This window comes from Acanthisitta chloris, unplaced genomic scaffold, assembly GCF_000695815.1.
Source record: "Acanthisitta chloris isolate BGI_N310 unplaced genomic scaffold, ASM69581v1 scaffold229, whole genome shotgun sequence".
NCBI lineage: Eukaryota > Metazoa > Chordata > Aves > Passeriformes > Acanthisittidae > Acanthisitta > Acanthisitta chloris.
Genome location: NW_008692878.1, coordinates 58,345 through 71,784, shown reverse-complemented (window position 1 = coordinate 71,784; position 13,440 = coordinate 58,345). Strand labels below are relative to the sequence as shown.

Below are 13,440 nucleotides of genomic sequence, written 5' to 3'. Positions count from 1 at the left end.
GGAATGATCCCCTCCTTCCCCCAGTCCTGCATCCTTCTCTCATATCTGAAATCTCTGTAGACACCTAGTTGTGTTGGAAGGGTTTGGGGGGTCATGACAGTAATAGTATGGGAAAGATTGATAAGTTATTTAGCATGTGGCCTTTCTGCAAAACCTAAGGCACAACCTAAGTCACAGCCATGGGTTGGACAGCTAAAGAGCACAAAGATCCAAGAACTGTCCCTCCTCCATGGGTGAAGCTTGCTCTTGGCTGTGGCTCCCCCTCTTCTTCCACAACAGTGCTGTGAGCTGCCCATGGGCTACCTGTCCTCCTCCCATCTCTGGTAACTGCACCGCAAAGTGAAGAGTCCTGAATCCCCTGGGCTCTGGGGAGAGCAACTTTAGCCACAGTGGATAACCCACAGTGATGACCCACTGCAGTCTTGTGGGGACCTCCATAGACTGGAGTTTTAGTGCTGCCTTCAGCAGCCTCAGAGTCTCACTGCTGCACTGTAATAGCAAACACCAGATCCCCCGAAGACAGCACTGAACAGGGATAGAAGGTCCTATTCTGTCCACGTTTGAGGCAGATAACAGTTTTCCTCATTTCCTCTACTGTTTTCCTCCAATAGTTGCTGCACCTGGCACAACAGGGGTCCCCTCTGGTCATCTGTGCACCAAAGGAGTGACGCAGCCTCCAGGAGCCACTTGCTGGGTGAAGCATCCCACATAGCCCATCTCCCATTTGGCAGTGGGGCTCACACCTACCTGTCTTTATACCCACGGACCACCTTCTGGATGAGGATGACTTTGTCCGTGATGGCCTTGTCTCGCTCGATCTCCAGCAGCATGTCATGGTGGTCCTGTGGAAGGAAGCAACACAGCACCCATGTCTTAAGCATGACACATGGTGGGAGGGGGTGGTATGAGGCCCTTCTCTAGGGGAGATGGTCAGAATAAACTCTTGGGTCATTTTGCATCCCAAGTTCACCCCACCTACTCACTGGGGCAATCATAACATAAACCCTAGTGATCTACTGTCTTAATTCCCAAAAGAACCAGAGCATCCAGAAGCTGCAAATGTATGAAAACAACCAAATTACATTGCCCTTCCGTTCAGAGCTCCCTCCTAGTGCTCTCAGCCATGAGAGCAGTTCCTAGGAGCACTGGAGAGGTTTGGGAAACTCCAGACTGCCTGCATCCCATTGCTTCTTCTAGCCAAGACTGCAACCCCTCTCTACCCTATGGACAAAACAGCTCCTTGAAGCACTAAATTTTCTTTGCCCTGAGGCTTTCAGATGCACTAGTCCAAGCTTTATTCTGATTCCTCCCAGGTCATGTGTAACTCTGCTTTGCAGTGGGTGCAGCAGAGACAGTTCCACATGCTTCCTGCTTTGCTTGACCTCATGTGGCCCCTCATGGCCTCCCAATTTCTGTTTCCTGCCCTGACAGCTGTGAGATTCTGATAACAGAAAGAGCAACTCTGGAAAGAGCAACTAGTGTGAACAGCTTCTAGGGAAGAGATGGGGCTGTTTGTGATGGCAATGTGGTTGGGGTGAATTTAAGTATAAGCAGTCAGGGTTTATTGCTGAGATTTTTGCTCAGCAGAAGGCTGATCTTCCCAGAACAGCACAGGAATTCATTTGTAAGGAAAGACGATTGTGAATAGGGATGCAAGGGACTCGCAGTGTAGGACTGCTCTGTGTCACCTGGACTGGTGCAGAAAAGGAGATTGTAGGCACATCTCGGGTTGCACAAGGATGTACAGAAAGCAAAGCAATCCTGTTGTGCTTGTGTCCCTCTCTCTGCAGGGCTCTGCATGGGCACCCCTCCTACTGCTGTGCTGTATGGGTGAAGGCAGGAGATAAGGTCGAGCGGTGCAGCCCAGGTGGGAAAAGGCTGTGCATTGTAAGTGACTACTTTTGTGTCCATATGGATTTGTGAACGTATAAGTGCTGGCATAGTGTCAGGACTTCCTCCTGCCTGCTGCTCCTTAACTGGCCCCAAACAATTTGCCTTAACCCAGATTCTACCCACTGACATGCCAACCCAGAGACTACGGAAAAGGATAACATCTTGTCATGGAAAATAAATGGTAGGAGACTCTTCAGAGGCAAGGATCCAAGATGGCAGGGGGGATGCGAAGAACTACCCACCTTCAGGAATATCTTTGTTTTGCCAATCTGCCAGTCATCATCCTTCCCAAGCACTGCTTCAGCAATGCGCTGGCATGTCCCACGCAGGTCGCCCTGGAAGAAAATGGGTTGGGATTCACTAGGACCAGGCTCACCTAACTCTCCTCCCAAGCTCAGTATGGGTGTTTTCTGGTCCCAAATCCTGCAGCTTTCTGCTAGCAAGATTCCCACAGCTTTAGCGTCACCACATTAAAGATAAGTGAGAGGGACAGGCTGAATATGGCAAGCTGTTCCTGCCAGCCCTGCAATCATTTTTCCTTCACTTGGAAAACCCAGAGCACCACTGCAACATCTGGGGATCAAATGTTACATAACTGTTTTTGGAGAGGATGCACACCCCATAAATATCTCTGGAGAGTTCAGCAGAGAGAAATCATTACTTGTGGAAGAGGACTCTCACCTGCTTGTATGCTGGCTTCACCCCAGGCATGAGCACTCGGTAACGGTCCACAAACTCCACAAAGGTGTAGCGGATGGGGTATCCAGCTCGGCGGATGCGGATTGTCTCCATCATCCCAGAGTACCTCAGCTGACGGACACACAGCTCCCGATCAAACAGCTGGGGAAGGTACAGGACACAGGGGTTTGATGGCAAATCTTGGCCTGGATTGGCCATAAGAGAGCAGGGACTCTGAAGTCAAGCATCCACCCAAATCCTTCTCTTGGTAGACCCAAGTCCATAGGACTGTTGGCTGTCATGGACCTGATCCTGTGGACTGCTGAGCACGATTCACTCCATTTCTTTAATTCCCTTTTGCGAGAATGGATGTGTCCTACACAAAGGACTGAGAGGGGAACTGGAGAGCACAATACAACAGTGAGTATCACATTGGGAAAATGGGCAGTGATGCAAAATAAAGGCAGACATGGTGTGGTGCTGCCACACTACAGGAAGTTGGGAACAGTAAATCCCAGCCAGGGCCAAAGAGTTACTGTCAGGGTCTTATTCACCTGCTCTCCCTTCAGCTGTCTAAGATGTGAGCATCTGTGCATGTACAGATATGAGAATACAAATTGTGAGTCCCCCAGGCTCTCCCTGAAGTGAGTGAGGAGAAGTAAGTATATATCTCAGATATCTATCCCTGTATCTCAGCTCTATCTCCTGGGACAGGAGGATCTGCCCTAGGGATGCACCCATCTCTCAATCCCTGGAGGGAGCTTTTTGACAACCACAGAGCAGCTACTTAACCATGAGAGGACAGGAGTGAAGTGAAACAGATCCTGATCCCAGAAGAAGACAGTGGATGAGCAAAGGAAAGGCAGAGAGTAGTACCATACAGTTTTGATCTCAAGCTGTCCCTATCTAAAGTGGGTATTAGGGACAAGAAAGGTGCTGAAGAAAGAGGTGTGTGTTGTGTTCCTTTGTCTCCCCTGCCATGAAGTAGAATGTGAGCAATTGTGGACTTGCAAATAACCATCCAGAGTTTGTAGGACTAGTTCATCATATGTATGGGCAAGTATGCACTTCTGGCATAAGGGCCTGATGAGCACATAGTGCTGGAGACAGTTTTGACTTTCTTTTTATTGTTTGTTATCTAATTAATCCCACACATTTCTCTTGGACTCAGAATACTCAGAAGCAGTGGCATGGGATGATGTACAGACCCAGAGAACTCCAGCCAGCATCCCAATACAAACATTTTTTTTGCCCTAAAGCACATTTTAGAAGGAAGTAAAAGTTTGAAAAGAACATAAAGTAACAAACAGTTAGGACTTTCCACTGACCTTTCACTTCCGCTATCCCATTTCCTATCACTATCAGTATGTTTTCCTTCAAAGGCAGGGACAGAAAATGATCTCCCAGAAAATGTTCTCTTTTGCAGTCACTCTGCACAGCTCTGTGTACCATTATTTGGGATTTCTTTTCCTTTGGATAATTAAACCAAGGCCAGAAATAAATTTAGCAAGAAATCACTTTCATATCACATTGCAGTCTCTGATTCAGTGTTAGCTCAACCACACACTTCTTTAATGGGGAGATTAATTTCTCTTTGTCCAATTCTTTCAAAGTTGTAGCTGTTTTTATGTTCCACTGAAAGTTTTGTAGACACTTCTACCTTGAAAAGAAACTTCTGGTTTTGCACATGCAAGAGCTGATGAAATACAGACTTCCTATGCAGGACACAAAATACCAGACTGAATTCCAGACATCCAGGTGTAAAAACAGCTCAAAGTCAGAGGATTAGGAATAACTTGTTAACATCAGTTTAGGACGTACATCTATTTCTCAACACCAGCCATGCACATAAAGAAGGTCTTGTTTTGATCTCTGCTCAGATGATAATCTCAGATCAGACATATTGTTAAATATTTACCCAAAGTATTCCATTAACATGCTATTAGGTACCTTTCTACACTAATCAAAACTAGGATAAGAGCACAGTAAACTGAGCTCAGGGAGACACCAAACCGTTTACCCTGCAACGTATTAAGTTCACTGAAAATCAAAAGCAAGTTTGAAGCAAACACTGCTTGTACATAACAGCCCTGAAATTCAGTATTTTATGCTTATTTGCACTTGATTGAGCTTTGCTAACAGATACTTACTTCAGCTAAAGCTCCAGCTCTGGCTAGATTAACTATTTATTAAGTAGACCTCTTCTCCCCAAGCAGTATCACTATTTAGAGTGGTAAGCAGCTGACAGTGATTGCTGACAACACCTGGGTCCAATCCTGCAAGGTGCTGACAGTGGGATTGGGATGTGCAGCACCTGCCTTATTGCCTGTCTTCTGCTGCAAAACTCAGTGTCCTCTCCATCAGCAGTTTGTGGTCGGGGGGAATTTACAATCCTCTCCTTTCCATTTGCTCCTCAAAGTTTATCCCCATAGCGTTTGTTGCTTTTGAACCAAATCACTGGGAACTGGCGCAAAATAACTCATCTCATCTTTCCTCTGTGCTATTTTGCCTCTTTTTTTTTTCCTCTGCTTTTAGAATCATAAAATAACTCATCTCATCTTTCCTCTGTGCTATTTTGCCTCTTTTTTTTCCTCTGCTTTTAGAATCAGGTTTTTGCAATTGGTGAAGATAAAAAAAAGCAGTTGAAAGGGTCAAATAGGAATTACAATGAGTGAGATCCATTGGGAACAAAGCTTTTGAGGAAAACACCCATGGAAACATGGCTTTTAGAACACATTGAACCCTGCCATAGAACTAAACCCCAAGTCTCTGTCAGGGAGGTGCCTACCCCCCTATGGAAATTCAGAGGCATTTCCTATAGGATAAAGGGCTGCAGAGTGAATTGCTTGAGACTGTCCTTAGGAAGAAAGGGTTAGGAGCTCCCCTCTACAAAATGCTTTGGGGTGCTGTTGGATTGCAAAGCAAATGCCTGATTTTCCCAACCCTTTGGTGACTCCCTTACTTGCAGAACAGGCTGTGGGTTGGTTTTCTAAGCACAGAGGGTCAATCCTGACTCCAGCGATGCCCAAAGGAGTTTTGTCAGTAGCTCCAGGGCAGAGTGGAGTCCAGAGACTCCCACGGGCAATCCAGTACGAGAAGCAACAAGAAGAGAAAAGCAGAGCTTACCATGGGCTTCTTGTACTCATTGGGCTTGATGCAGCGGACAAAAAAGGGCTGGCACACGCTGAGAGTCCTCATCAACAGCTCCAGGGATCGCTTGAACTGGCTGCTGAGCGTCGGCGAGCGCTTCCTCGTCTCCGCTCCCTGCAAAACGCAGCGGAGCGGACTCAGGAAATTAAAGGATAACACAGCCTTTCCCCTCCGGCTGCGTCCCCAGGAACCTCCCACGACAGCCGGGGCCGGAGCGAGGAGTCGGGCCAGAGGTGGTTGGAAGTTGTGGCAGGAGAGGGAAAGTGCAGAGCCGGCGAACTTGCCGTGGTTGGGCTCTGAAAACCTACTCCATATGCCTCTATGCAGGGAGGAAAAGTGCTATCATTTAGTTTCTCTTGCTCGAATCACCCTGTGTGCCTGGCAAACACATCTTCCCTATGCAGAGCCATGAGGAAGATATGCCCATGAACGCAAACAGCCTCTTTTGGGCTATCAAGATTCTCTGTACTGCAGTTTGGGGCAATGCACCTGCCCAGGGATGCTCCTCATGAACCGCTTGGGCATCCCTGTCCATATGCATTGCAGCACGGTCATGCCAAACTGTCGAGGTTGCTCATGTCAGGCTGAGCCTCTCCTGCTCCCTGGGGCGAGGAGCGGAGACCCAAGTAGGGTAAAATACAATCCAGGGGCATGCTTGCTGCAGGGTGACTCTGCAACAGTTCCACCAACAGTTAAGGTCTGTATTCCTGAGCCTGTACTACCACAGATTGGAGTAGTGTTTGGAAAAGAATATTAAGTAGACTAAATGAGGTGAGTATTTAGGATGAATCAGGATGATTTGGAGTAATTTGCTTGTTTTAGCTCCCTTGGTTAGACTATTAACCCAATCTCTATTTTGAGGCAAGGGTGTCTAAATGAGAATAGAGATGTTTCCTTTAATCGTCTCTTCTCCTGGCCCATAGAGAACCTTATTAAACTGCTTCCAATCTAAATGAAGTCCCTAGCTCATTTTATGCCTCAGCCACATTACACATCAGCTCATTACACATCAATCACAATGGTGCTGTGTGTCTCATAGAGTCTGGTGTCCAGAGAGCTTTTGTGGGGCACCAGGTAATGCTGGTGGGTTGGAGGAAGAGTTGGTGACCAGGATGCAACTCTCTCTGAATAAAAAACAGGGTGAACTGTGACATGACCTGATGGTCAGAGATTTCCCAAAGGGAGGATACCAGCAGGATTTTAATGCATTTTTTCCTCCAAACCTATTTGTAGGTGGTCAAGCCACACATGGAGTCACAAAGTCCCCCATCTGCACTAGCCTTACTGCCATACTTTGCAAGGTGGTGAGTTTTATTTATACTTTGGCTAAAACCTTTATGTGTGCTTCATTGTACAGCACTACTAACTTGTCAGATAATATTCCCACCTTCAAAAACTGAGGAATTTCCTAGAATCAAAGAACAGTGCTGGTTGGAACGGACCATCTAGTCCAACCTCCTGGACACAGCTCAGGTTGGATATGATGTTGAGACAAACCCAATCAACACAAACACAAAGTCATCATGGAATTCCAACAAGAGAAAACCCAGCTCATGCAAACACCAGAAAAATCTGGCTTGCTCGTCAAGAAGAGCGTGGGGGGCTACCAGTGATCTCTCCCAGTAAAATCCTTCTGTGAAGGACAAACTTAACAAATCTAGAGTAATTAATGGATGCAGCTGCTACCCTAAAAGCACCATAGAGTCTGATGCTCATATTCTGTCACAGATTTTCTAAGGGAAAGGCTGTTTCAATAAGAATCCTGATTTGGAAGGCTTTGAGGAATCATTTCTTGCCACTTTGCTAATTATACACATGGGATCACCTCTGTGAGATGTGGAAGGATAGCCACAGGGGTTAGAAACAGCAACAGATGCAGAATCAGGGCTGGGAGTTGGAAGCAACTACATGTTATCCATATTTTAGTCAATTTGGGCTTGGCTGGGAGAGATCATTTTTCAGCCATGGTGGTAGGAAGGGAGCAAGACTTTGTACAAGGGAATGCATGAGTGGTTTGCTCCCAGACAGCAAGACATGCCTCTCTAGGTTGCATTTCTTGCCCGAATGTCTTGCATTTCTTGCCTGAATGCATCCAGCCCTGGTAAAAAGCAGTGGTGCTGTCCTTACATCTGAGAGCTTTTTCCTGGGAGGGGCTGGAGGGAAGGGACAGTGGCCAGAGAGCAGCTTGTCTTCCTATCCAAATAGTCAGAGTGGTCTGGGCTCCTCCTGTCAAGACTGTATCATCCCATTCACATGCCTTCAGGGCCTGACATTTGTGCACAGACCCCTCTTAACGGTGAACACGAGCCCTACGGGCATTATCTGGGCCCTAAGATACACAATGAATACTTGGACAAGTGGTTTTTATCAGCTTCATCCTGCACGGATGGGTGACACCACTGAAGTGTTGGTGTTGAGGTTCCTTCTGCCTCACCTCAACACCAGCCAGAAAGAATCACACCTCTTCCCTTATTCCAACAAAATGTCCTCTAAAAGGAGTGAAGCAGCCTGTCAACACACCCTAGCAAGGCACTGAATATACAAGATTTACTTCAGAGGAGGAGCATTTTTTTAGTTAAAACCAGACCCAGTCTCCATAGCCTGAAGGAGAAAGGGCTGGTACATTCTGCTTTACTCCAGGCCAGACACGTCTTGGCTTTCAAACTCTGAGACTGTGACATCTTTGGGACTCAAACTATCTCTTCACTTGTATCCATACAGAGCCTAGCACAAGGGAGGATGAGACCTGTATGTCATGATGAAGGATAAGCAGCATTCACAGGTAGCCCAGACTGGGACACTGAGATATCAAAGAAAAAGAAAAAAGAAAAAGCAGAAGAGAAAAATCAGAAAAATGATTAGATGATTTACAAAAAAGCATCATCATAGAAGAGAGTTCAGAAAGATGTGCAGACTAGCATGACATTTGGACATGCTTCAATGCCACTTCTTTCTGCCATCTCAAGCCAGACTGAACTTTGGAGGTACAGACACATGCATGGCTGTTTGCAGTAACATAAAGACAAAAGTCAAGACAGAATATAATCAGCAAGACACAATAGAATGTTCCCCCAGTATGGGGGAACAGAGATCCCCAGTGGCACAGCTGGAGCATTAGGACATTTCCCAGCATCTCTGTGAAGCTGAAACTTCTCTAGGGACTTAGACTCCTGCCTTTGGTGTCCTGGACACATTTAGGTATACATCTGTCTAGGGCTGAGAAAGCAATTCAGCCTATCTGCAGCTTAAGGGATCAGTGAATTAAGGTAGACATGAAGTTATGCTAGGTAGGATGGTCTTAATACAGACCCAGAGCGTAAGCCAGGGTAATCACCACCCTTTTTTTTCTTTGAAACATTCAAACCAAGTAATCAGAAGCAAGGAGAATGGCATGTACAAGAAGAAATGTCATTGAGCCAGAAATGGTAGAAGTTACTCCTGCTGTGCCTCTGCACCTTCTCTCTGAAGGAGAAGGCTACATGGTGCACCAGAAACACCATGCTCAGCACCAGGTCTGCTGGGGAGATGGCAACCTGCTTCAGTAGAAATGCAGGAAGTCGAATTACTTGAGGTGAGTTAGGGAAGGAGAGTAAAGCATGTATCACCAGCAATAGTTCGGGGAAATGTTCTGGACAAAGGGCCATTCTCCCATCTCTCTAGGATTATAAGGATGCTAAATTGGGCCCTGGCAATGTGACATACTGTTTCTCAGCCTTTTTTTCTGAAGTCTGAGAAGAATGATGCTTTTTGTTTGTTACGTTTTTATATATAATGTCACTGGGGTGGGGTCCAGGTGACCACGGAAAGCTGAGGCCATCTCACAGCAGATTCTACAGTTACATATCGTGAAGAGACAGACTCTCTCCTAAAGGCTGTGAAGTCTAGAAAGTGCCTTCAGATGCAAAGTTGACATTGGCTATGTAACAATGCCAAGTATCACTATTTTGAACTCCACTCCCATTTTATAAAGCTTAGTGATGGGATTATTATGAAAAATCTTTTTTATCTTGGCTGCTCCACTCTTACCTCAGTGCCTAACAAATACAACAGTTATTACTCATTAGAAAACCTAGAAAACAGGAGGTTTTGTTATAAGAACAACTATGACAACAGAAAAACTCACAGAAATCATCAGTATTGTATCTCCCATGTCCCTGTATCTCCTGCTGATATCTTCAGAGGAAAAAACTGGCCTAAAATTTTCCGACAGATTTTGCACAATTGTCTCCTGGATTTAATCCCATCATAGGATCACAGAATCATGGAATGGTTTGGGTTAGAAGGGACTTTAAAGACCATCTAGTTCCAAACTCTCTGCCATGGGCAAGGACACCTTCCACTAGACCAGGTTGCTCAGAGCCCCATCCAACCTGGCCTTTAACATTTCCAGGGATGGGGCAGCCACAGCTCTTCTGAGCAACCTGTGCCAGTGTCTTACCAAGCTCACAGTGAAGAATTTCTTCCTAATACCTAATCTAAACATTTCCTCTTTCAATTTAAAGTTATTCCCCTTGTCCTATGATTCCATACCCTTGTCCCTCTCCAACTCTCTTGTATCCTAACTCAGGAAGGGCATTTTTTGGTGTGTGGCATTGCTAGAGCAAGTCCCAATGATATGTTCCAATTCAAGCAGTTTTAATCATGATACAGTGGAGAAGCAGTCCCCCTCTATAATGAATGGCTCTGGGTTGGTTTGGGTCAGATCCCCCTCATTGGAATTCCAAACATCTGAGATACTGCAGAGGTAAGAAGGGATGAAATTCAGCCCCATGCAAGGATCTGAATTTTGAAAGTCAGGTCTATCTCCAACTTAATCCTCTGGCTGTGGAAATGTGAGCAGAGTTGCAAAGCTAGTATCATAAAACCTTTAGCACACAATATGCTATCCTATGGCCAAATATCTAGCAAGCAAGGTTTGGGAAGCTATCAGAACCAGTGAGCAGATGAGATGCAACAGAAAAGAACTAAAAAAGGTGCCAAAAGCCTGTTTTTATGATTATGGCAAAATTCCATATTATCTGTGCCTTTGAAGGCTTGGATTTGAGATCTCCCCTGAACAAGAATTAACTCTCCCCCAAAATGATGGCATTTCCAAGCAACCCAGAAATGCAATCCAGGAGTTTCTCTGCACGTGAGCTGTTGGCTTCTTGTCCCAAAAAGTGCAAAACAGAGCCAGATTTGCACTGAAGCCAATGGTGGCACCATGCTAAACAATAGCCAAATCTCACAGATGACCCATCTGAAGTTAATTAAAATGATTCAAATATCAGACAAAATCCTCAAGACTTTGGCTCAGGCTGGTTCTGATTTTATCCAAACCAAATTCGCATCATTACAAAGCTCTTCTGAGTTGAATCCTATAAATAAATGATAGTCATACACCTGTATATATTCCACAAGCTGTAAAAATGCTCTCCATCACATTGGTCACTTGAAATGGATCCTTTATAGATAGTGCAGGAAGAGGAATAAACCAACAGGAGCAAAGCACAATCCTTGCCAAGGAGAGGCGAATATACAGCAGAGGAACTCATGTATTTAGTTTACCTTTGGTGTGGGAGTGGGCGACTGGCCAAATGTGCTGGATGCATAGCCACAGAGAAACTACATGAAGCACAGATAAAAAAAAAAACAAACAACACAACAAAACACAAAACAGAGACAGAGAAGAGCAAATAGTGAAAAGAAGGAATCACTGAAATGGGAGCCTGATATTGTTAGTGTTGGAGGTCCAGCTGTAATATATCTCATGAACAAAACGCGTTCATTCTTAGATTTTTGTCTAACCCTTTCCTGGCTTTTCCCCTCTGTCTCCATGTTCACACCTCTGAAGCTGAGGTAACTGCCACTGTCCAGCTCTTGCTTCTTTGAAACAACTCTTGTCCATCTTTTAACTTCACTTGTTATCCACCCAGTTTCAGTCATCCCCACTCTTCTCCATCATACATCCCTGCTCTCAATACACAGCAGTTGGGAAGATGCCAGGGACAAAACAAATTTTCACAAAAATTCTGAAGACATCCCTCCCTTCCTCCCTAATTTTAATCCAACAAATGAGATATTTTCAATAGAATGTAAGTTTTTGCCAACAGGAAAGCCTCCAGATCTCCTATTTGCTTTTCACTTTACTGGGTTCCATCCTCCACTGCTCCTTCTACCTGTTCCTTAAGCAAGCAGCGCTGCCAGATCATCCCAGCTGATTCCTCAGAGGAATGATGTACACCTGGCACCACTCAAAGCAATGTTCTGGTACAGCAAACACATGTAGGTAGACCTTCTCTGTGATGGCCATGCATAAATCAGGCTTCACAGCCCCATGTGCTCCAGAAATACCCAGTTTACCACACAGCTTTTGTTGTGCACAAATATTATGTCTTTCAGGGACCAAACAGTTACTACTATATTCAAATAGACAATCTAGACTGGTTTTCAAATGTTTCTGATCTGTGGCTTTCTCAAGTTTCCAGCATATAAGGACCCCATTTGAAAGACTGATTGTAAAGCATATATGGACTTGATTTGATTTAGCACTTAGCAAAGCAGCCACTTGTCTCTTTTTAAATGAAGATGTTAGATTGGATTGTCCTAGCCTGAGTGTCTCTGGAAAGTTTCTCCACCAATTGTCTCACTGATGCTCAGGGAAGGCATGCATACTTCCAAGAAGCTCCAAGGTCACTTTCCCCCAGCTCTTTGCTATATGCAGTCAATTTCTATGACCAAGGCTTACTTGCTCCTTCTTTTGAGGCATGTGTCCTATGAAAGGGACTGCAAAGATTATTGAATTTTGGTGGAAAGCAATGTCAAAAGCATCGAAGCCCCACGTTGGATCTTGCTTGTCTCAGAATTTTTGTGTGGTGGTTAGGGAATTTGTGCTCTCCAGGTTCACACTGACATTGTGCATGACTAGGGGAGCTGGTACACAATGTTTGCTCCTCTTCCAGTTTCATGACAGTCAGGTTAAAAATCTCTCATTCAAAATAGAAAAGCAGAGATCATTAAAGTATCAAAGCATAGAGACCATCACCTGGGACAGATTCTGAACATGTTTAATGGAACTAGAAAAAAAAGTTCATGTAAAATGAAAAGTGCTCTGATGCTTTAAAAGGTCTCAGTTTTCAGGTCCAGTTCTCAGGTGGACACCTAAATTTTGCTATTATATACTTCCAGTATCTTTTAAAGGTGCTTGGTAGATGTCCCTATAAAGAAGTCTGCATGACTGTGTAAGTCCTCTCACTGATTCCCCAGAGTGCATCTCTGCTCTGCCTAAAGAAGCAAGAAATCATTTCCAAGGCGAACTGCAAAGCTTGCACCAAAAATAAAAAGCAGCAAGGAATAAACAATAAAAAGCAAATTAAGCAGGCAGCACTGATGCTAAGGGAGTTAGTGTCTACTACAACAGGAGTATCCACATTAGAGGATAGCTCTGAACCCGCTGGGAGTGTCATGCCAATTGGTAGCTTAATTTGGGTTGATGTTATCTTATTCTTAATGAAGTCTGCAAAGCTTGCACCAAAAATAAAAAGCAGCAAGGAATAAACAATAAAAAGCAAATTAAGCAGGCAGCACTGATGCTAAGGGAGTTAGTGTCTACTACAACAGGAGTATCCACATTAGAGGATAGCTCTGAACCCGCTGGGAGTGTCATGCCAATTGGTAGCTTAATTTGGGTTGATGTTATCTTATTCTTAATGAAGTCAAAAGAATAATGACATTTCAGCA

The 13,440-nt window shown here is 44.8% G+C and overlaps 1 protein-coding gene across 1 annotated transcript in view; it reads right to left on the bottom strand.

Moving 5' to 3' along the window:
- Positions 1-13,440, bottom strand: part of LOC103809946 (unconventional myosin-VIIa-like) — a 64,672-nt gene that overhangs the window by 29,701 nt on the left and 21,531 nt on the right. Inside the window, 4 exon segments of the mRNA XM_009082819.1 lie at positions 748-842; positions 2,136-2,228; positions 2,575-2,733; positions 5,698-5,835. Coding sequence (XP_009081067.1) covers positions 748-842; positions 2,136-2,228; positions 2,575-2,733; positions 5,698-5,835 — 485 coding nt within the window.